Source organism: Spermophilus citellus, assembly GCF_964194105.1.
Source record: "Spermophilus citellus genome assembly, chromosome: 15".
Taxonomy (NCBI): Eukaryota; Metazoa; Chordata; class Mammalia; order Rodentia; family Sciuridae; genus Spermophilus; species Spermophilus citellus.
The window spans coordinates 25,290,824-25,316,360 of NC_138195.1; the positions used below are offsets into that span (position 1 = coordinate 25,290,824).

Consider the following 25,537-nt stretch of genomic DNA (forward strand, 5'->3'; position numbering starts at 1 on the left):
GTCTGGTGTTGTAGCATGTTAGAAACTGATTAGCTCTTTAAAACCACAGGATTTCCTTGGGCATTTAGTGTCAGGATGAAAGAAAGAATACAAATTAAAATATTAGGGGCAAAGTACAGATATATAATATAGCTGTTATTTTTAAAAATGTGACTAAATGGATTTACAGTTTTAAAGAATTTGTAACAAAAGTTGCTTTGATTCCTTCTGATATTAATTTCATATCCCCAGCAATACTGGATTAAGGATCAAATGTCGCTAAGCCTCAATCAACTTCTCTGTAGAGACCATTTCAAATTTACATTTTGATACTAAGCTTAAATATAGAACATATATTGCTAGTTAGTTCATAACAATTTGTTCAAGAAGAACTAAGAGCCCTTTAGAAAAGTTTCTAGAAAAAAAATACTGTACTATTTTGTCATTTCTATCAGAGGAAAGTTGTGAAAGTTACAGAGGGTAAAAATAAATGACTAAATTGACATAGGTGATAGATTTTCTTGAAGAAACATTGAAAACACTTTAAAAGTTTCAATATAACTCATACTTGAGTTAAAAAATATTTTTCCTAAGTCAATAATCTTTTATGAAAGAGTTGAAGCCATCAGTTAAGAAATTCAAGTTGCTGATAACAGTCTCCAAAAGCTCTACAAAGTCATCAACTTAAAAATAGGTAGATGGGGGGCTGGGACTGGAGCTCAGAGGCAGAGCGCTTGCCTAGCATGTGTGAGACACTGGGTTGATCCTTAGCACCACATTAAAATGAAACAAATAAAATAAAGACATGCTGGGCTGGGGATGTGGCTCAAGCGGTAGCGCGCTCGCCTGGCATGCGTGCGGCCCGGGTTCGATCCTCAGCACCACATACCAACAAAGATGTTGTGTCCGCCGAGAACTAAAAAATAATAAATATTAAAAAAAATTCTCTCTCTAAAAAAAAAAAAAAGACATGCTGCTTATGTACAACTACAAAAAAAAAAAAAAAAAAAAAAAAGATGAGACTGGGATGTAGCTCAGTGACACAGCATTTCCCTGGCATGAGTGAGGCCCTGGATTAGAGCCCCAGCAACACACACACACACACACACACACACACACACACACACACATTTTGATATTCAGTATACTGATAATGGTGATGTTCTCATTCTCATACTTTGAAATGCAATTTTACAACTGTGAAAGAACAGAGATACTGTGAAAGAACCCCAAAACTAATTATAGTTCTATTAGCCACACTAAAATATGTTAAGAAGTCACCCGTTGGGACAGTGCTATACATTCTCTATCATTTCTTACTACTAAGACTGACCAAATATTTATATGTTTATGATTCTGCCCATCAAGATCTCTTCTGATTTTGAACCTAAAAATAAAATCGCTAATAGAATACTGAAACAAACAAACAAACAAAAAAAAAAAGCAAAAGAAGCTCAACATAGGTTTCCAGAAAGGAGACATATATCCAAATTATATGTATTTATATATAATTTATATATAATTATATCTATTTGCTGCTGGTGCTGCTGCTACTGATATTAAAGATATTTTTAAAAATGAACTCAAGATACGGCTGATTCTCCTTGTACAATCCTATGCTCACTTGGGCTTTGCCTACAACTGTGTTGGACACTTTTCTGCATGTTGAACTTCGTATCTCAAGGGAATGACTCTCTGTCTAAGGGCTTTCTCTGGCATCATAGGAGCAAGTACTTTAGGAAGGGTGTTATGGTTTAGATAAAAGATATCCATCCTGCTTCACTTGTACTACCTGACATCAACTCTCAGACACATTGTCTCCACCCAAGCCTTTGTCTCAGCATCTGGTCTAGAAAGACTCTAGAAAGATAAGATCACAGTACACTGTGAATAGATGTTCAGTAAACATTATTGAATTGATTTCCAGGCCCTGCTGTGCACCCTATCACCAGCAAAAGAGAAACATTCAACATCCACATCCAACATCCTTTCACAGGTAAAATTATATAACTCTATGATAAACTGTTGGTGCAGAGTCTATTCTAGGAATCAAGATGAGAAAGCAATGCTGTCTTTGAGAGTCAAGGAAAAAATCCAAGGGAAGTGATCTTTGAGATGTATATCAAAAGCAAGGAGGAGTTTTCTGAGAAAAATGAAGGTGAAAGAAATTCATTGAAGTGCGATAATCTATGCAAAGATACGGATCTAGAGAAAATCCATTATATTATTCTGGAAATTATAAGGAATTGTCCAATGAGGACTAGAGACAAGATACAACTTTGTAAATAAATCAAATTAAATGTAAAATAGATGTGAACCTGCCTCACAATGTGCCTAGCATAAGGTAGGTCCTCAGCAAATCTTGGTTTATCTCACTGTTGTGCTTCAGTAATAAGGTGTCCCACAAAAGCTCATGTGTGGGACAATGCAAAAAAGTTTAGAGGTGAAATGATTGGGTTATGAAAATCCTAACCTAAACAGTGCATTAACACCTATAGTGTTTAACTGGGTGGTAACTGTAGGTGGGTAGGCCATGGTTGGAGGAAGTAGGTCACTAAGGGCATAACTTTAGGGTTTATATTTTGTTCCTGGTGAGGGGAGAGCTCTCTCCACTTCCTGATTTCCATGTCCTGTGTTGCTTTCCTTCACAATGCCCTTCTGCAATGATGTTCAGCCTCACCTCAGGTCTAGGGCAATGGAGTTGGACGTCAATGGACTAAGACTGGGAGCTCCAGACTTTTCTTCCTCTAAAACTGTTTTTGTCAGGTCTTTTGATCACAGAGGTGAAAAAGCTGATGAAAACATTCACTTCATCCCGTGTGTCAGGAGTGCGAAAAATCTTCCACATGATCAGATAAAAATTTAAAGGTTTGCCGGACATAAATCTTTTGTTGCACCTACTCAAAATTGCAACTGCAGCATAAAAGTAGACTAAAATAATACGTAAATATAATGAGTGTGCCCCGTTATTAAAAAAAAAAAAAACTGTTTTACAAAAATGGTGTAGGGGCTGAATTTGGATACGAATTCCTATTATCAACCAGTGGTTCCCAAGTTTTCCCATCAAAAAGAAAAACTTTAATATATAACATCAATTTGAAAAAAATAGTCTATGCATATATGTAACATATAATTTACTAAACCTAGAGATAATGACTGGAGAGTGAAATTAAGGAATTCTGAAATTATCTGCAGCTTGCCCTGGCTATGCTGTGACCCAGTAGTAGGAGGTGTGGTGTGTTCACTCTGGGCATTTAGGACAATGTGAAGCTGAAGCAAGTTCAGGATCAGTACGAGGTTTTACTTTTCAGAGTATTTCTAACATAATGTAAGTAAATATAAGAAACGCTAGTACCCCAGCAGTTTTTAAAGTAATAGGATCACATAAAATTGAATAATTTCTGGATCTAATGATAACACTTAAGAGTAAAAGGGGAGAGCCTTAAGACTTGGGGCCGGGAGGATATTCTGTGGCAGCAGGAAGTCATAAACCAGAGGATCAGAGACAGTCAACCAGTCTCATCTTCCACCTTCAGAGAAAGTAGCAATTAACCTTCCCTCGGTGACAATGAATGGTGAAGTGACAACTGAGAGTGATAGCAGGTAAGTTCATTTATCTGACTTCATGAAGGTGAGAGGAAAACGAGGACTAGCTCACCACAGTACAGAGTTTACTGTTTCCATTACCTCTGAATAGAGAGAAACGGAGGCAAAACCAAACAGCTCTGGAAGGAGACTTACCATTGCTAACATGGAAAACACATGGAAACCACAGCTATTTCATTGTCTTGGCCTCAAAACAGCTCCCTCTTGTTTGTTAGGGAACTACACCTGTTGCAATGGAGGTGACATAATAATGACAAAAATATGGCAGAGTAATTACTTCCTAGAAGACGTCAGTTATATCTGCACATTTCTAAATTATCTTGAATTCACACCAGGCAAGACTGTGACGACAATTGTGAAGTAGACTCAGTCTGGCTCTTTCCTGCTCCCAGTCCCTTTCAATTTGAATTTGCACTCCAAACTACACATGCAAACTACACACTTCACATGCAATACTGCAACCTATGAGATGACTAAACTTTCCAGTTTTTTAAGACTTTCAATACCAAAATTGAGATAATTGATCACTCATTGAGGGAAAGGCTGGCAGTAATGTGGCCACAGACAAAGGTCTGGTCCCCTAGAGGCCTGATCCACTTAGCTTGGTTCCACTATGAGAACTTAACAGACTGCAGTGCAAAGCTGAGACCAAAAAAGGGATGGAAAAAATTACCTGGATTCCCTGATGGTTTCCTGATTTCTGACTCCAGTGATAATCAAGAACCAGCTGCAATTCTATCCCTTCAATTACATAAAGCATGCTTGTATAACAAATTGCTTATTTATTGTTGATGATGTTGTTGAATTAGCACAGGCTGGTTTCTTTAACTCAGAACTAAACTAACTTTGATTAATATAATATCCATCACCGCACTCTCTAAACAACTAAAAAAATTTTTTTTTAAATCTCATGCCCTACTGATGGTGAGTCAGTAGTACCATATCTGGACACCAAGGGTAGAATTATTAATAGTTTCTGGAGCAGTAGCAAGGCCCATTAATGCTTCAGAAAGAAAAGCACTAATGGAAAAGGGCCGCCTAGTTTCCAATTTTCTTTGTTAATGAGCACATTTCATTCTCAGGCCAACAATGACTAGCTCAGATTCCCTGGTGCCTGGAAAGTTCTAATCTAAGTGCTATCTTGGTCTGTTTTGAAATCACAGTGCAAATAAAGGTTTGTATTTCCAGGCCTTAAAACAGACTTGGAAACTAAAATTATACCAAAAAAAAAAAATTAAAATCTTAAGTCCAGGGTATAGCAACCAACAATCCAATGCAGAACAATAAAAAGACAATTAATAAAAATATCAGGTTCTTAGGCTGGGGCTGTGACTCAGTGGCAGAGCACTTGCCTAGCATGTGTGAGGCACTGGGTTCGATTCTCAGCACCATGTATCAATAAATAAAATAAAAAGTCCATTGACAACTAAATATATATATATAAATCAGGATCTGAGTCCTAAAATGTCTTAACTCTTCCAGGTCTGTATTCGCCTTGGACAATATGCTAGTCATCTACTATTCCATTCAGTAGGAGGACGAGAGGCATAAGTCACAAAAAGACAAAGACAAGGACCAAACTGGTTGAGAGAGCACTAGAGTAACAAAACAATGATGGCAGCACAATGTAGAAAACCCATCTTGAATCTCACAATTTTCCCAGCACCAATCTAATCCATGCCCCTCTCACCTCTCACTTTCAAAGCAATTACCTCCTACCTTGTCTCCTGCTTTCTCCTTTGTTTCCCCAAGTCAGCTCCCCCCAGACCAGCCAGAGTGTCATCTTTTGAAGCTAGAAATCAGATTGTGTCACCCTTGACTGGAAACACTGTAACTGCCCATCATAGTCAGAACAAAATCCAATCTCCTGACAATTCTATGTATACCTGGCCCTAGATAACCTGGTGGCGATTGTTGAGATTGTCTGTCTTCCTCGTTAGAATGTAAAGTTCATGAGGGCAAAAGCTTATCTTCTCCTATATGACTATGTTCCCAGATCCAGGTACATAGTACGTCTCTCAGAATCAATAGATAAATGAACAAAGATGAAAAACATATCTAGGTTCAAATCCCAGCTCTTTTCAACTGCCATCTTATATTACCTTTAGCAAGGCACCTAACTTCCCTAGACCCAAGTTTTCTTCATCTCTAAATCAAAGCTATCCCTTCCCTTCAAAAGTTGTCGCGAGGAACAGTTGAGATCACTGAGGTAAATCCCTTCCATAGTGGCTAGACCTCTGTAGGCATTCAGCAAGTCTCCCCCTCTCAGTCATTCCTTCACCTTCCGGGGAAGCCAAAAGCAGTAACTAGTGAGCCTCCCGGGCCTCACGAGCTGTTGGGTTATGTGAGTTTATCAGTTCACTTGAGCGTAGATATTCTGTCATTTAGTCAATAGGTTTCTTGGCCACTGTATATGTCCTTAAAAGGCAAACATTCATGTAAGAAAATATTCATCTTTATCTTAATAAAAGTCATGCTTAAAATGAATTTTTCTGTGACTAGAAGCCCTGTAAAAGCCAGAAAAAGCAGAAATCAAGATGCCCAAAAGCAATTTCATAGATGTCTAGAGAGTTTGTTTGATTTAAAATCACAGCCTGAAATAAGGGTCTCAGCTAAATCATCAGGGATGATGGAAAATTTGGCACCTGTGCGGGAAAGACCACCTTAAGTATAAACATCACTCAGGTGGGCAAGGTTATTACTACCTGATCAAGGGATACTTGTGCTGGGAAATTCCCAAGTGATTGCAGTAGACTAACTGCTCATTGTTTCATTGGCTCCAGGAATTATTGTATTAAAAATAAGCTAACGAGGCAATCATTTCGAACTGTCTTAAGATTTAATTATAGTTGTTCTAAGAAGACCAGATGACCCCAATCCTACTATAATTCAGCCTAATACCTATGCCCTCTATTTTGCTTTTACGTTTGGAGGTGGAAGAGAGAGCAATTGACCTTAATCAGCTACTTCTCTCCATAAAGGAGACACTGAAACAAACTCATCTGATCTGCTCACAACGCCACCTCAGCCTCTGATGTTTTACCATCTCCTCTCACAACTCTTCAGGGCTATTAAATGCTTATCAGCCTTGTCCTCTGGCTCCATAGAGTCTACAGCCTAAAAATGTCTTGGTTTTTTGGGTCATAGAGAATTTAGAATCTTGGAAAATCCCCCAAAGTCTAATAGCTTGTTGTATTGTAATACTGGATGATTTCAAAAAATCATCCTTTTATTTATTGAATCTTCTTCAGTGATGGGCTTCCTTTTCCCACAATTCCAACCATTACCTTCAACCCCCAGGTAAGCTTTTGAAGTTGAAATCCCTCTTAAAAACGAAATTCTGTCCTTTTGTAATTCTATCCTATTTTCTTCTGGTTGCCAAGATATTTCACATCTAAGTGTATGGACTCATGGGGTCGATTGTTAATAATCAACCTGGTTTGGCTAAGTTTTGTGGTTTTCTTTTATTCCTTACACATCCCCTCATGTAAGTTTGAGCTTACATTCCTAAAATGAATGGGTCTTGATTTAATAAACAGACATAAATAAGATTGCTCTTTGGACAGATATAAACCCTATTTTTATAGGAAACGGAGCTCATTTTTTAATACACCAATACCTGAAATCCAGCCAAAACCATCTTCTTTCTTACAGAAATCTGGGCTGCTGATATTTCTTAGAGAAAGAATTCTAAATCCGGGAGGGAGGAATGACCTGAAAGCTCATCAGTGTCCTAAATTCTGTACTAGTAATTTTAGAATCATAATTTTAGAACATGAGATTGCACTGAGGAGCTAATAATACTACTAAAACTTGTTGCTATCTTTTCTCAGCCTAGATTAAGGTTTTATAAGCAAAGAACACCAAAGCTCTGAAAAATTATTACTATGTTATTTGCAGGACAGCCTAGATTAACCTCTGTCTCAGGGGAGACTTTATCTCTCTATATACTTGAGGTAGGAGAAGTGGGAATGAAAAGCAAAGTCTTATTTACTATTACTTTACTTGAATGGTTAGAAAAATGATTTTTGAAGTGGATAAAGTCCTTGACCTGTGGTTTGACATTTTATACAGTTTTTCCTTGCCATTCAAACTTGGCTGATGAAGAACAGAAAACATGAGAGAATTTATGAGGTCAATGTTTATTTAAAGGTCTTCCAGGGGTCTCTCAGATGTGTCAAATATTACTATGCCCTGCTTATTGTGTTCTCTGTTGTTAATTAATTCTTTCAAAATTGTTGAGTGTCTGCTAGAGGCCAATCATTGTGCTAGGAACAGAGGGTAGTAAATTAACTCCATTCCATCTTTCCAGACAATAGTTCAGTGGTAAGTTCTTTTGTCCTGCTTGGTGTCTCTACTTAGAATGCCGAAGTCCTCATTGTTGGCTTTCTGGAATCCATCAACCCTACTTTCCCCTTCAGTACTTTGCTTCCTCCATAGACTCATCTCTAAAAATTAGCGTGGAAATAATTAGCACCTTTGTGAGTGAATATATGACTAACTCTTCTGTTGCTTCTCTTTACCTACAATTCACCTTTTCCAATAAACAAGGGTCTACTATTACAGAATATATAAATATATAAATGCTTTTTCCAGGAATGTCATTTTTTAAAAAGGATTCTGGGAGAGGATAAAGTTTAGCTCAGGATATGCAGTTTCAGCAATAAACTCTCTGGCTATGCCTACATATGGCTACCTAGTATCTTTCATTTCGCATGGTTATAAACTAACATAAATATAAAGAAGGATTTTTTTTAAGTTTTTCACTATGTAGCTAGGGATCAAACCCAGGGCCTCATACATGCTAGGTGAGTGCACTACAATTGAGTCACATCCCTCAGTCCATAATACAAAGCAGGATTAATGATAAAAACACAAATATTTCCTGGGCCAAGGACACAAAATGAAAACTTGGTGGTAATTCAGTGGCATTTTTACTGGAAACTAGAATAGCCAAAGGTAGATGTTACTCTCCATCTCTCTCAAGACTTCTAACTTCTCTAAGTGGATCCTTAGTCTATTGGCAAAGGTGAATTGTAGGTAAAAAGAAGCAACAGAAGAGTTAGTCATGTATTCACTCACTGCTATCTTAATCAACTGCTTCTTCTAATTTATGTTGGACGTGGCTCAATGTGGCCAGCCGCCCTAACTCTATGTCATAAAGTTTTAGCCCTTTTCCCATAACCAACTAGTATCAATTTTGGTTCTTCAGTTTTAATATGAAAGAGGGAGAGAAAAATGAAAAGTATATGACTCAGACTTTGATTGGTGTAATTCATCTCTTTAAGTCATGCCATAAAATATGCTGACTATGCATTGCAGATATTGGGCAAGATCTTCCTCCAGCCCAATTTTCTGAGCCCAGAAAATACCAATGTATCAGTATATAGGGCTGTCTATATGGGATCTGGATACAACAGAAGTTTCCAAAAGTCTGGATGAGACAGGCAATTAAATATCTTTTTTCTAATTGATTCAGAATAATTACACATATTTATGGAGTATAATGTGATGTTTTGATAGATATATATATATTGTGTAATAATTAAACCAGCATATTAAGCATATCTATCAGTTTACATGTTTATAATTTCTTTGTGGTGAGAACATTCAAAGTTCTCTATTGTAGCTATTTTGAAGTAATGAACACAATATTGTTAACCTTAGTCATCCTATCATGCAATACCAGAAGTTTTTCCTCCTAGCCACTGTAACTTTGTACTCTTTGACCAATCTCTCTGTATACCCCTCTCCCCATCATTTTTCTAGCCTCTCTGCTCTCTATTGCCATGAGATCAGTTTCTTTAAATATTCTGCATAGACTCATCTCTAAAAAGTAGCTTGGAAATAATTGGCATCTTTGTGAGTGAATACATGACTAACTCTTCTGTTGCTTCTCTTTACCTACAATTCACCTTTGCCAATATACTAAGGATCCACTATTACAGAATATATACAATGATGTAGGGGTATCGCTTTTACAGTCATTCTCTCCCCTCCTCCTTGCTAGTGTAGCTCATTTCCCACAGTAAATGAAATCTCCTTTAACAGACCCAATCTTTGTATTTGTAACATAAAATAGCTGTAGGTTTTCATAAAGTATGATCGGCCCTTCCTTTCCATCTCCTTTCCAATTGTTATAGATTTTTCTAGGTTCAAATCCACTTTACATTGTTTTCTTGCCTCCCACATCTATTTATTCACCTCCATTGTAGGCTTTCAACCTTCAGAATCTAATGAGTACTGAAACAAAATGTGATCCACATAGAACCACTCTCGTGACCACATTGATGGCAATCATGATAAGAGGGTGCTCAGACAGCCCCCATCTGCCTGGCACTCTGTGGCTGGAACATTGAGTATCAGAGACAAGTGAGCAGAGGCGGTGGAGTATTTGTAAATGCCCTTCACAGGCATCCCGAGAGGAGCCAAGCACCTCTAGATTGTCCCCTCTTCAACTGACAAGGCTGGACTGGCCATGCCTCATAATATAGTTTGGGGTCTTCCTGAATTCACCTGGACTCTTTAAATCTATCTCCCCGTGTTTTCCCTCCTCTTCCTCTTGACGATTTGTTTGCCCTAATTTTAATCATTCAGAGAATTTTTTTTTTTTACTGTAGATGGGCAAATTGCTGACTTGCATACAATACATAGTGATCCAAGAAACCATACCATAGAAGATATAGAATAAAATTTATGTCGGTGTAAAATGCCTTTAGGAAATCCCTCATGATTCCACAGATTCAGCTAGGCTATGAAGCTGTGTCAGGTACTTTATTTGATAATGATGTATTTGATGGCATGAAAAACTTGAAAAGTAAATATATATTTTTTTGTTCTTCATAAACAGATGATGGATGGATAGGAATAAACTGAAAGTCATAGGAATGGTCAACAGAACAGGAGTTCTCAACTAAGTTCCCTGGCTCCATCATTGGGTTCATCACTGGGCAAACTGGCCTGACTCTTGTGGGGCTCCCTTTGCTCAAAAGTCAAGTGCTAGTTAGACATAGAGCAAACACTGTTGGTTGCCAGGAGTCATTCTCTCCCCTCCTCCTTGCTAGTGTAGCTCATTTCCCACAATGAATGATCTCTCTGCAACGATGATTCTCATTCCCATGTCATCTCACTCAACTAGGACTCGGGTACCTAACCAGTCTTGGACAAGGGAAACTTTTTTTTTCTGCATGGAGCTTTATGAGGGAGGTTTCCTTTGTTACTGAAAATAGATTTCCCTCTGCATGTCTTTGGAAGTTTTCATTCTTGGAATGAGAGAAGTCTTAGGGCAATCATGATGTAGAAGATAAGAAGGTTAAATAGAATCTGAGCCAGAGCCATGACATTTTTAGCTGCTTAGTTACCACCCTAAAAGTCATTGAACCACTTTTGATTGTATAAAATATTTTCATTGGGGTATTCCATTCTTTGTAGCCCCCAAATCTCCTTACTGAATAAATACCACTACCTCTAAGACTACTTCCAGCTCACAGAATATATGATCCTATGAGAAAAGAGAGAGAAGCAATGTCCCTTTTGAAAAGTTATTTTAAGCATCTATAGAAAAGAAATTTCAAAAAACAATACTTCAAGAAGTCAGACTTATAACTAGTCAAGAGTTGAGAGCTGCTGGCACAGTATGGCATAAAAAGCAGAGATGAATCTATTCCAGACATGGCTTGGTTAGGGGAAGGAGTATCTGTAGTGTACATCTGTAGCATTTTTTTGATGGCCTATCATTTAAGCATCTTTCCTCTTTTACTATAAATAGAAGTCAAAGGAGATATTTTCTCCAGGCAAATCAGAGGAAGAGCAGTTGACTAAGAATGGAGCAGCTGAGAGTCAGGGTTGTGGCTCAGTGGTAGAGCGTTCACCTAGCATGAGTGAGGCACTGGGTTCAATTCCTAGCACCACATAAAAATAAAAACAAATAAAGGTATTGTGTTCATCTACAACTAAAAAAAATATTTAAAAAAGAATGGAGCAGCTGATGCTCATACAAGGGATTTTGAATCTTAGGGTATGGGAAAAGAGGGATGCCAATGCAGTTCTAAAGTTATTGAGGGCAGAGGCCTTGACCTTGATGTGCTAGGGAAGATACTTCCAATCCCCGCTTCCTAACTAGACTTACCTCTGTGGTGTGAACTTGGATTAGAATTCTTAATGCCCAGTCTCCTTTGGTCCTGCTTGCATTTTGAATCTAGTTCTCCAATTTCCCAAATCCTTCTGGAAACTTTCCCTAATATATTTCAAATAAATTGTTCTCTGGTCTTGGTTAACTAGAGATTGTTTTTCACAACCAAAAAGTCAGATTGATACAGACTCAAATCTTCAATATGAAGAAATGTGTCAAGAGTCTAAATCTCATATAGGCTTGTGAAAATAAAATTTGTAACAATTGCTGGAGTTTTCAGAGAACATTTGGAATTTTCTAATACTTCTGGACCCATCCAAGAGAAGAATGTCAGTTTTGGGAGGCACTGAAGAAACCATGTCAGTCCTCCACGGAACAGCTTCAGGTATCTTGGCTGCCCCTGTTCTGTACACGGCTCCCTCAAAGACATGAGATAAAGTGCTTGTTCATGACTTTAGAGAACATTTTTGTTTCTCACTGCCATTTTTCAGAGAAATTAGAGATTGTCCTTCAAAAGTCCTTCTGACATATACTTAGTGAGATGTGTGTGTATGTGAGCAAAAAAAAAAAAAAATTGAATAGAATGTGACCTTTATGAAGAGGAACACCTGCAGGGTTCAATAGAGAGCAAGGAGCCTACAATGTTCCATTTATGGTGCAGTTGTTCCCCTATACCTTAAAGACCAGACTTCCTGCCATAATTATAAAAACAAGTTAGAAAATTAAAATAAATAAAAATAAAGGAAAATAGAAATGAGAATTATACCAAAACAAAAATAATATGCTATTTGTCCACTAAAGTTATTGGTAGAAAAATACAATGAACAAAAGAGATAAAAGTATTAAAAAGAAAATAGGAATCAGAACAGTTAACTAAAATATAGAGAAAAAAGATTAAAATACATTAAAGAGGAAATATAAAGATTAAATTAAAAGAAAGAGTGAAAGGGAAAGTCAAAGTAGAGACTAAAAAAATAATATGAATCCAAATGGAAACATTATTTTTAAAAAATCTAACTCAAAATAAGATAGAGTAGCACACTGATGCAAAGTTGTAAAGGCATGTGGTGTCTTTTAAGTAAAAGTAACTAGTAACTCCATTCCCTATGAAGATAAGAAAAACATAAACCACAGAATCAGGTAGCTTTTGTTATAGGAAATTATAGTCTCTTGAATGGCCTTCATGACAGAGGACACTGGGACAGAGAGCAAATTGAGAGCCACATATAACCTCCCAGGATATTTGTCTTTTCCAATCTTACCTAATAAAGGTAACAAACTGTCTCAGAAAATTGCCCCACCAATTGGGAAAGCATACAGCTGTCTTAATGTTTGCCTTTGTTATTTTAGGTAACCAAAATACCCTTTTTGAGCCCCTACTGCATATATGTCAATATAAATCTATTTGCTTTCATATGAGTTTTCTTCTTGAATTTCTTCAACAATCCTTTTGAGGCTCAGTGCTTCTACAACACTACATATGTACTGTGTATTAGTTTCGTATAGATGCTGTACCAAATTATCATAAACTTAATGGAGATATATATAAATCCCCACACACAAGTTTATTCTCTTAAAGTTCTCAAGACGAGAAGTCCAAAATAAGTTTTTATAAGTAAAATCAAGGTGTTGGGGAAGGGCTGATTCCTTCTGGAGGCTCCGGGGAGAACCTGATTCCTTGCCTTGTCCAACAGCTAAAGAGGCTGCCTTCAGCTTCTGACATATCACAATGTCTTTTTGCTCTCAGCTTCTGCCATCACATTGCATCTCCTCCGGATGGGACTCCTTCTGTGTCACTCATTATTTTTATAACTATTTTGGTTTTATAAGGTCATCTGAATAATCCAAGAACAATGCCTATATTTCACAATCCCTAATTTATTCACATCTACAAAGTCCATTTTGCCATGTAAGTTGGCATTCACAGATTCTGGACATAGGACACAGACATCTCTGGGGGCCATTATTCAGCCTGCTACAGACTGGTCATGTCAGAATTTCCTGAGTAATGGGTATTACTGAGTGTATCAGTTCAGTTAATAGAATTGTACCAATGTCAATTTCTCAGTTTTAATAATTGCTTTAAGATTATTTAAAATGTTAACCTTAGTTAAGGGGGTATATACAAAGTTTCTGTATGATTTCGGTAAGATTTCTGTAAGTCTACAATTATCAAATGGTAGGGGTACAACTCAGCAGCACAGTGTATGTGTAGCATGTGCGGAGTCTTGGGTTTAATCCCCAGCACCAAAAATAAATAAATAGATTAAATTATCAAAAATACAATATAATTGAGTATATAGACCAACAATGACAAAAAAAAATTCTGGGGGCTTTAAAAGATTACCAGGCCTTTCTGAGGATTATAGAATCACATTCTGCAGACAGAGCCTAAGAATCTATTTTGTAGACAAGTACATGATCCTGTTTCACAGCCAGTTCTAAGAACTACTAACAATTATGTCAGTAGTATTCCAAGTGTGGTTCACTATCAGCAACCTTTCCTGATGTCTTATTAGAAATACACATTCTCAGGCCCCATTAAGCACCATCTGTGCAGGACATGGCCCCAGACATTTTGTGTTTTAATAAGTTCTCTAGACGATTCTTCTGCACAGTTAACACTGATAAGCACTAGACTGTGTGGTTTTTAAATAATGGGATGTAGCTATCACTATCTCCAGTTTTCATAATCTAAGGCTCAGTTGTATGAAATACTCAATGTAACAGGGCTAAGAGTGTGCAAAAACTGGTACAAAATTGCAGGTCTGATGAAAATCTGCATCAAGTTTTCATTTAATTCTGATCTTTCACCTTCAGGCTTTATGTTAAAGTGTTGACATCTCTCATAAAATGAAAATGCATTACCCCGTGTGGAGACATCCTTTACAGTGAAATGGGATTAACTACAGATGAAAGAGGTAGCCTGTTATTAGCAGAGGCTTAGGGAATGAGAACCAGAATAATAAGCTTGATGATCAAGACAAAACTCCAAAATCAGACCCAATCATATATTTCAAAAATTTCAGGCCGACTAGATCTTCCTTCAATCGATTATCTTTGTAGGCATATTTATACTTCTTAGATAAAACTGCCAAATAATGACATTCAGATAAAATGATTATCTCATATATAAAGGAACAGCCAAGAAGTCAGGTCCACGTGTGTGGTGAAAGGAAGAGTCAATTCCTATTACAAACCCACTCCCTGTTTCTTGGGGCCCAGGACATTCAAAGAGCAAAAGTGGAGTGTTTGGTAAAGCAACTCAGAGCAAAGAAAGGATAAGACACAAAGATCACTCTAAAACAATGCCCAAGATGGCAGAAAACAGCTAATTATCACACTGATGCTGTCCCTGGAGTCTGAACATCTTTCTCAGCACCAACATAAGGTCCACCCTGGGACAGGAGATAGAACGGAATGATTGACAGCTGATATCACAGAAGAGGCAGGGCCTAGAGAGAGAGACATAGAGCAAAGGAGGTTGAAATTTAAAACCATCCAAAGGAAGAACCAAATTTCCCCTGGTGATACTGTGAAGAGTAGTGAACTGAGGACCCAGTTTTGTGGGAGTTGTGAGTGATTCACACTCACTGGTGTTGGAAAGAGTATGTAGACATAAAGAGGAGAGCCTCTTCACATTCCACCCCACCTGAGGATTCCACGTGTGTAGTAAGATACAAATCAAACCTGATGGACTTTTTCTGGACCTAGCTGATTGTTAGGATGTTTAATCATGAGTTGATCCCACATCCTATTCACAACTTTGAGAGAGCAGAAAGACAGATATGGGAGTGGGGAATCTAAAGCCCTAAGGGAGGTTTGGTGAGAAAAGAAAATTAACTTCACCTGAGCCTTAGTTGAGCTTATACCCACCATGTAGGCCACAGTGCCAGGGCATTGTCTCTCTCTGGCTATGTATGATGTGTAGAAAGCTGGCCGTTCCAGTTAGCTTTTCCATTGCTTTTCATTGCTGTGACCAAAAGACCTTACAAAACAACACAGAGGAAGAAAAGTTTATTTTGACTCATGGTTTCAGAGATTCAATTCATGGTTGGCCATCTCCATAGCTCTGAGCCCAAGATGAGGCAGCAATCATGGCAGAAGGGTGTGGCAGAGGAACACAGATCAGAACATGGCAACCAGGATGGAGGGATGGAGGGAGGGAAGGAGGGAGGGAGGGGGAGAGAGAGAGAGAGAGAGAGAGAGAGAGAGAGGGAATATTACAGTCACTCATCATGCATAAAATGTAAACCTCAAAAGCATGTACCAGGTGACCTACTTCCTCCAGCTACACCCTGCATGCCTAGAGTTACTGCTCAGATAATCCATGTCAGTGGATTAATCCACTGATTAGATTACACTCTTGTAATCTAAACATTTAACTTCTGAACTTTCTTGCATTGCCTCACAAATGATCCTCTGGGGGACACTTCATATCTAAACCACAACAGTGGCAAACCTCATGCTAAGAGTACTTTCAAATCCTCAGAACCTTTCATAGAGTTGCTTATTTCACACCCTCATTTTTTCAGCCCATGAAGGTTAAAAACCCAGAGTGGGAGGTAGGACAAAACATGCTCTCTCTGAGCTTTCCTGACATGCTGGCTGCCTTCCAGGCTACCTGATTAAATCAGAACCTAAATTTGTCACTGACCTGTTTTGCTATCTCTGGTATAGTCAGTTACTGCAAGCCCAGTGCTCTGTGAGTTATTTCTTGTGTGTGTGAAATTTAGGTTTATCACAATCTGTTTTTCATATCAGAATTTTGCAAATAGTGGACTATGCTGCTAGTTGTTGCCTAAAGTGGGTAATTACCTAATAATTTGGGGACAAAAGAAGATTGGGAGTGAGCCAAACAAGGAAAGCAAGATCCATGTCTATGAATGATTTCTTAAACATGCTACTGCGTATTTCTGCTGAGCACACCAAAGCTAAAGAGAAATCAGAAAATCACTGAACTGGCCCATATCCATTGAACACTTTTGAAACACATAGTTCTGCACTGATAATGAACAATTCTCGCCTCTGGATCATTCCGGGATCTTGAACCTAAGAAACTCTTAGATGAGGTGTTAAATGCCTAGAGTTATGGAGCAGGGGCTTCAAAAATAAAACACACAGTTGCTCATATCAAAGAAAATACAGTGTGGTGGAGCAAAGACAAGCAAACATATGTATAAGACAATGTAATGAATAACACAGTGAAGGTAAGTCCTGTGTAAGAGCCAGAAGATGGGAAACCAACCCAGAATGCCTTGGCACAAGAGTAAAAGGGAAGAGAAGAGGGCAGGAACAGTGACCAAGTTTCTTTTCTGTAGTCCAAGGAAGTTTTTGCTTCACTTCATGTTTTCAGAAGATAATATCTGAGAATAACCTCAAATGAAACCTCTGGGTTTCTCATTGAACACTTACTCCTTGAGAAAAATTGATTCTTTCGGGAGTCATGAAGAAATAAAGGGCCTGTGATAACCTGGATGGAACTGAGGAACACTCTGTTAAGTGCAATCAGTCAGGCACAGAAGAACGAATTATGCATGCTCTCACCAATCTATGAAAGCAAAAATCCCTTGTCGCTTTGAAACTTACAAAATAAAATTTTAGTTGGAATCCATGTGATTTATTGATTCTTGATTTTATTTCTTGCACTATAGCAGTCTTATGAAGGAAGTTGGGGCCTAATCTCACATGATGAAGATTAGGGCCTACTTTTTCTTCTGTTAGACCCAGGATCTTAATATGTTCTGATGAAAGAGAAACAAAACTAGACTTTGGGAGGAAATACCTGGGTTCTTGTAAGGAAATCCTTTTTTTTTTTTTTTGGTACAGGAAATTGAACACAGGGGCACTCAACCAACCACTAAGTCACATACCCAGCCATATTTTCTATTATATATATATATATAATATATATATATATATATAATATATATATATATATATATATATTATATATATATATATATATTATATATATATATATATATATATATATATATATAATTTTGAGACAGGGTCTCACAGAGTTGCTTAGTGCCTCTCCAAGTTGCTGAGGCAGGCTTTGAACTCACAGTCTTGCTGTCTCAGCCTCCAGAGCCACTGGGCTGTCATCCTCTTTTTTATTTTAATAGTCATTTTCCTACAGAGGCCTCAAGCCCATATTAGCAAATTTAGGTTAATTTTATCTGCTCCCTGTATTTCACAGTAATGTTGGGGAACTCATGATTGTAGGGGTACAGAAACACTGAAGACCTTTAGTTATTTTTGTCTTTACACTTTTTTTTTTCCTTTTTCAAGTCTTTGCTACGTATACAGCAGAATTCTGAGAAAATACAAAATACAGGGCACGGTCCTGTTCCCTGGAACTTAAGGAATCTGGGTAATGAAACTACTGGAAGGTAATCCACTGTAAAGGTCCCCCAAAGGCAATAGGCTTGAATACAAAGGGAAGATTTTATTGAAGTTACTACAGGCGTTCACGGGATGCTTTGACTACATCCCTTGTCGCTTTGAAACTTCCATGTTTGTTTCTCTTTTCCCCAACCTTCTCCTCCCTGATCTTCTTTGCCCTAACCTTGTCCTCCTGATTTGCTTTCCCCTACCCTTCTCCTCCCTGATCTTCTGATTTTCTTTTCCCTAAACTTCTCCTCCCTGTACTTTTCCCCCTCCCTGGTCTCCTCCTCTGGGCTCTTCTTTTCTTTCCTTGTTTCTGATGCAACATGCCCCACATTACATCATTCCCTACAGCTTCGTTGTCATAAATCCGTTTATTTTATTCCTGTCTTGCAGGCTCTTTATTTCTGCTTTTGAAAAACCAGGCTCTACCTCAGAGCAAAGCCTGTCCAAGGAAGGGACATGACCTTTGTTTATAGAAAAACCCATAGAGCACTCTTAGGCACATTCCCACCCTGCTAACTTGTTTATCTACAGATAACAGGAGAGATCTGCTGGGCCATGTGTCCCTGACTCAGTCAGGCTAGGTGGGGACCCCTAGCAACTCCCTAGCAGCCACCAATCAGCATGAGACAGGGAAATACCTGGGATGCCAGATGACCCTCCCAGTAGTTTATGGTATTGGGAAACCATGTAGTTCAGCAGGAACACCCCTCTTGGCATAAACCAATCAGTTCAAATGAATCCCCCTCTTGTAGTAACCAATCATCATACCCAACTTGTTCCCTCCAGTGAATGTGCTAATCATGTTTTAGAGTTGTTATTTGATTTTCCCACAGTGTGTGATGATTTGCCAAGAGATGCTATGATGTATGTGGGGGTCCCTGCCTTCTCCAAAGAATGTATAAAACTGCTGCAAACCCTGGCCTCGGGCTCCTTAGTATCACCAGTTGCTGTGTGCGCAGAGGACCCAGCTACCTCACAATAGACACCTCTTTGCTGCTTACATTGGTCTTGGTCTCTGGTGGTCTTTGGGGGGTCCAGATTTCGAGCATAAAACCTCCCTTCTCCTCTCTCCCCTTTTCCCTATCTAAAGCTCATCTATTTTGCCATGCCCCCCCACCCCATCCCCATTATAAATCATCATCCTTTTATCAGACAATACATTCTGCATTTGAATTTTTAGGGTCTGCTTACTTCATTCAGCATTTTATTCTCCAACTTCATCCATTTACTTGCAAATGCCATGATTTTTTTTCTCCTTTAATGGTGAGTGATATTCCATTGTGTATATATGCCACATTTTCTTCATCCATTCATCTAATGAAGGGTATATCTAGGTTGGTTCTACAATTTAGCTATTGTGAATTGTGCTGCTGTAAACATTGATGTGGCTGTGTCCTTGTAGTATGCTACTTCTAAGGCCTTTGGGTATAAACCCAGGAGTGGGATACCTGGATCCAATGGTGGTTCCATTATGAGTTTTCCAAGGAATCTCCATACTGCTTTCCATATTGGCTACACCAGTTTTCAGTCCCACCAGCAATGTGTGAAGGTGCCTTTTCCCCCCACTTCCTTGCGAAAAGTTATTGTCGTTTTTATCCTTAAGAGCTGCCAGAGATGTTGAGCATTTTTTCATATATTTGTTGATTGATTGTATATCATTTTCTGAGAAATGTCTGTTCAGTTCTTTGGCCTATTTATTCATTGGGATATGTGTTTTTTTGGTATTAAGAATTTTGAGTTCTTTATATATATATATATATATATATATATATATATATATATAGATGACTGCTCTATCTGATTTGTGTGTGGTAAAAATTTCCTCCTATTCTGTAGGCTCTCTGTTCACCTCACTTATTTTTTCTTTTGCTGAGAAGAACCTTTTTAGTTGGAATCCATCTGATTTATTGATTCTTGATTTTATTTCTTGCACTATAACAGTCTTATTAAGGAAGTTGGGGCCTAATCTCACATGATGAAGATTAGGGCCTACTTTTTCTTCTGATAGACCCAAGGTCTCTGGCTTAATTCCTAGGTCCTAGTTCCCCTCGGATTGAGTTTTGTGCATGGTGAGAGACTGGGGTTTTAGTTTCATTTTGTTGCCTATGGATTTCCAGTTTTCCCAGCACCGTTTGTTGAAGAGGCTATCTTTTCTCCAAAGTATGTTTTGGGCACCTTTGTCTGATAGAAGATAATTGTAATTTAGTGGGTTAGTCTCCGTGTCCTCTATTCTGTACCATTGGTCTACCAGTCTGTTCATATACACAAGGGAATGTTACTCAGCAATAAAAGAGAATACCATCATGGCATTTGCAGGTAAAGGGATGGAGATGGAGGAGATGATGCTAAGTGAAGTCAGCCCATCCCAAACAAATGAATGCCAAGTGTTTTCTCTGATATAAGAAGTCTGGGATAGGGAGCATGGGAGGAAGAGATGAACTCTAGATAGGGGAGAGGAATGGGAATGGAAGGGAGGGGGCAGGCAGTTAGAAATGATGGTGGAATGTGGTGGACATCATTATCCAAAGTACACATATGAAAACATAAGTTGGTGTGAATATACTTTATCTAGAACCAGAGTTGTGAAAAATTGTGCATTCTGCTGTCATATATAAAAATTTTAATAAATAAAATAAAATAAAATTGACAGAATACAGAGAATAGTGGTTACCAGAGCCCAGGAAGGGCATAGGGGAGGGAACATGGCAAGAGGATGGTTAATAGGTATGGGGAGTGCCCTTGGATAAGAGAAATGACTTACTTTTAGGATTCCACAGCCTGGTAGGATCGCTGTGATTGACAACAATATTAAATATTTCAAAATACCTGATTGGGGGTGTATCTCAGTGGTAGAATAATTGCTGAGTATGTACCATGCCCTGGGTGCAATCCTCAGTACTGGAAGGGGGAAACCTGATAGGGTTTTGAACGTTCCCAAAACAAAGGAGTGATACATGTGTGAGTGACATATATGCCAATTACCCTGATCTGATCATTACCTTGGAACACAAGTATTAAGATGCCACACTGAAAACAACCCAATAAGATCAATGAACCCATTCACACTACGGGGCAAATGGCAAAGTACCCCTTAATGTGTTCTGATGAAAGAGAAACAAAACGAGACTTTGGTAGGAAAGACCTGTTTTCTTGTACAGTAATCCTTTGTTTCTTTCTTTCTTTTTTTTTTCTTTTTCTTTTTTTTTCTGGTACAGGGAATTCAACACAGGGGCACTCAACCACTAAGTCACATCCCCAGCCATATTTTGTGTCATATTTATATTATTTTGAGACAGGGTCTCACAGAGTTGCTTAGTGCCTCTCCAAGTTGCTGAGGCAGGCTTTGAACTCACGATCTTCCTGTCTCAGCCTCCAGAGCGGCTGGGCTGTCATCCTCTTTTTTATTTTAGTAGTCATTTTACCTACAGAGGCCTCAAGCCCATATTAGCAAACTTAGGTCAATTTTATCTGCTCCCTGTATTTCACAGTAATGTTGGGGAACTCATGATTGTAGGGGTACAGAAACACTGAAGACCTTTAGTTATTTTTGCTTTTCAATTTTTTTTTTCTTTTTCAAGTCTTTGCTACGTATACAGCAGAATTCTGAGGAAATACAAAATACAGGGCACGGTCCTGTTCCCTGGAACTTAAGGAATCTGGGTAAAGAAACCATGAAACTACTGGAAGGTAATCCACAGTCAAGGTCCCCCAAAGGCAATAGGCTGGAATACAAAGGGAAGATTTTATTGAAGTTGCAACAGGGGTTCACTGGATGCTTTGACTGCATCCCTTGTCGCTTTGAAACTTCCAAGTTTGTTTCCCTTTTTCCCAACCTTCTCCTCCCTGATCTTCTTTGCCCTAACCTTGTCCTCCTGATTTTCTTTCCCCTACCCTTCTCCTCCCTGATCTTCTGTTTTTCTTTTCCCTAAACTTCTCCTCCCTGTTCTTTTCCCCCTCCCTGGTCTCCTCCTCTGGGTTCTCTTTTCCCTAATCTTTTCCTTCCTGATCTCTCCTCCCTGATCTCACTTTCTCTGAATCACCTGTATAAAAACCCTCTACTCCTGCTGATGTGAGAACCATCGTTTCTCCTTCGCTGGCCAAGCAATAAGCCATCCTTTTTCCTTCTCAAGAACGTTTTCTCTCGCTGGATTGGCATCAAGGCAAGGACAGCTTTCTATGCCAGGGACAGCTTTCTACACCAAGGACAGCGTCCCACAACAAGGACTCAAGTACGGGATCATGGAGCCCGAGAAGGAGAAGACCCGGAGGCTGAACAGCCAGAGGAGACGGGTCCCCGACTGGCTGATGGGGACGCCCGAGGCAAGTATACCCCGTTTGGATCTCGTGGACAGGCATCCCGAGCCCAAGAGAGCCCGGTTGTCTGGCATCGTAACGGCTGAAAACTGTGAAGTAACCCACGAACAGCTATGTGAGCTGCTCAGGTACGCAGTTCTGGCTGCACCCTTTATTGAGAGACCCAGGTGGTGCCAGCTTCTGTACGGAAAGCAACTGAGCAGAACAGTGGTTGTCATCCTTCAAGGGATGAGTCAACTCCACTTCTACAAGTTCTATTTGGAGTTTGGATTTCTCCGAAAAGCCTTCAGACACAAATTCCGCTTGCCTCCTCCATCACCTACTTTTCTAGCTGATGTTATCGGGCTACCAAACCAAACGGCTGGATATCTGCCTAAGACCATGGGAGGATCTGTACCATCTGCCGGTACAAAACCCAAGGTCGACCTGCAGAATGACCCGGTCATTCAAAAGTATGGCTCTCAGAAGGTGGGCTTGCTGCGGTGCCTTCTGACAGAGGAGGAAATGAGAACATTTGACTTCCCGTTACAAGGTTCTCCCGACTGTGAGAACTTTGTAACTACCAGATGTGATGCGTCTGTCACAGAGAACAGCCCTCTCTTTGGGCTGGACGGAGAAATGTGCATCACGTCCAAGGGGAGAGAACTAACCCGCATCTCACTGGTTGCCGAAGGAGGCTCGTGTCTCATGGATGAGTTGGTGAAACCCGATGAGGAGATTGTGGACTACGCCACCTGCTATTCGGGGATCACAGAGGAGATGCTTAAGCCGGTGACGACGAAACTGAAAGACGTTCAGAGGCGGTTAGAAGCACTGCTTCCTCCTGATGCGGTGTTGGTAGGTCATTCCCTAGACGTGGATCTCCGAGCATTGAACGTGATCCATCCATATGTTATCGACACCTCGTTGCTTTATGCCAGAGAGCGGGGCAGAAGATTCAAGCTCAAGTTCTTAGCCAAAGCTGTATTGGGGAAGGACATTCAACGTTCGGAAAGGGACGGTCATGATCCCACAGAGGACGCTGCCGCGACCCTTGAGTTGGCTCAGTATTTCCTCAAGTATGGCCCAAAGAAGGTCGCAGAACTCAATCTGGAGGCGCTGTGGAGAGCCCAAGACCCAAGAAACGTCAGAGAAAAGTTCCAGTACACCTACAGAGGTGCTTTAAGATCTTTCGATCCGGGGCATCACAAGCTCCTTTTTGTATCCCGAGAGACAGACGATATTGAACTCCCGTCTCCTGAAGATTGTGAGACTATTAAGTGCCTTTCCAACAGAGAGGTCTTTGAGCAGGCCAGAAGGCAAGTGCGCCTGTACCCCTTCAGCGTTATTCGGTTCTCTTTGGAGCCTTTTTCACCTCTCCTCACTGAGGAAGTGAACCGAAGGATGCGGATCAAGTGGACAGAGATGTCCACTATCTATGCTGGGCCATTGAGCAAAGATTGGGACCTAAGTGCTCTGAAGAGGCTGTTTAGGAGCTTTGGCCCAGTTCGTACAATGACTGCCGTTCTGGAAACGCATCAGCCTCATCTCTCTATAGAGTATGAAGTCCTGGAAGCTGCCCAGCTGGCCATCGAGTGCTTGAATGGCCTTCTTGTGGAAGGTGTATACATAAAGGTACAGAGACCGGTGACAGAACTCACTCTCGATTGTGACACGCTCGTTAAGGAGCTGGAACGAGATTCTGAGAACCGAGGAACCATTTATCTGTCTGGAGTAGGTAAAGATTTCGTAGGACATATTCAGGAACTGCCGAGCCTCTTTGGTGGCCTGGAAGCTGTGATCGTGCCTCCAGATGCTCAAAGCGGAAGACAGGAAAAATACTGTTTCCTGAAATTCAAAACTTTTGGCAATGCCCAGAGGGCCCTCCATGTCCTCACAGGCAAGGACTGGAAGCTGAAAGGCAGGCAGGCCCTAACCCCCAGGCACCTGCACGCGTGGCTTAGGAGCTCACCACCTGAATCAAGAAGGCCCGCAGGTCTGAGAGTGAGACCTCCTCCCTCGGAGCGGGAGACCTTGCAGAATTTAAAGGTGGAAAACGCAAAGAGTGCGAGTGCAGCCCGGCGTTGGGGCCGCAAGATTGGAAGGCTCTACCGAAGCCTGAGCCCGGGTACCCTTTGCGTCATCCTCCTGCCAGGAACCACTAGCCCTCATGGATCCCTCTCTGGCCTGGGACTCATGGGAATAAAAGATGAAGAAGAGGAAAGCACCGGCCCAAGCATGGGTTTGTGAGTCGGCTCACCACTTGCCTTTTCTCATCCTTCCTGGGCGATGGTGGAGAAGACGGGTCAGGCTGCAGCTTCCCCAAAGACTGCTGGGCCTCTTGGTTCAGTGGACGGCTTTGTGTGGGAAGTTGGTGTGCCGGCTAAGGGGTCTAATCCATTTACATGGCATGCGCAAGTTTTCAATAAATGCCTAAAATTCAAGCCTTCCTCATCTTAAGACAGGGTGGGTGGGGGAGCGGGAAACTAAAACAACAAAAGACGCCACACTGTGCCCCAATGAGTCAGTGCAATTACTATGTGCCAATTGAAAAGGAAATATATATAAAAATAAATACAACTTATAATAATTAAACCAAAATAAATGTAAACGTGTTTGATATCTTCGGACGTTTAAAGTTCTATTCATGCTATGTGACATTTTAAAAGTGTGGGATCTGAGTGGAGCGAATGAGTCCAGTGGTTATGTGGTTGAGTCTCGGATACTGGAAATCCTTGCAGCGTGGCTGACTGCCACGCGCGGCGAAATGGACCGAGTCCGGCGGGAGACGTCGGGGTTAAAAGAATTCACAGGACACCAAGGTTCTTCATCCAGGGGGAGACTCTCACTTTATTATCTCAGCTCATACTTATATATTTCTCTCAGACAGAATGGAAAGTTACTGGTAGGCGGAAGCAAGGACGGAGGGGAGCAGGTGGTCCTTGTCGACTCATACTAAGCCTTCAACCAGGAACCTTATCAGACCCAAGCAGGTCAGGACGTTCCCACATGACCATTATAGGCTGAATATGAAAACAGACACCACAAATCTTTCAAGGCCTTGGGAACTGGCCTCTTTGACGTGCACAACAAGAAACCAGGGCCGGCACCAAGCCCCGGGGGCCAGGG

The 25,537-nt window shown here is 40.1% G+C and overlaps 2 protein-coding genes across 2 annotated transcripts in view; both read left to right on the forward strand.

Moving 5' to 3' along the window:
• Positions 1–1,942: 1,942 nt before the first annotated feature.
• A1CF (APOBEC1 complementation factor) overlaps positions 1,943–25,537 on the forward strand; it is a gene marked incomplete at its 3' end in the record, with an annotated part of 115,661 nt that continues 92,066 nt past the window's right edge. The window contains exon 1 of the mRNA XM_081268095.1: positions 1,943–1,975. The remainder of the gene's footprint in view (positions 1,976–25,537) is intronic.
• Positions 22,355–24,658, forward strand: LOC308633915 (RNA exonuclease 5-like; the record flags this gene model as incomplete). The annotated part of the gene is made up of 1 exon (XM_081267296.1): positions 22,355–24,658. The coding sequence occupies one exon, from the start codon at positions 22,355–22,357 to the stop codon at positions 24,656–24,658; it is 2,304 nt and encodes a 767-aa protein (XP_081123422.1).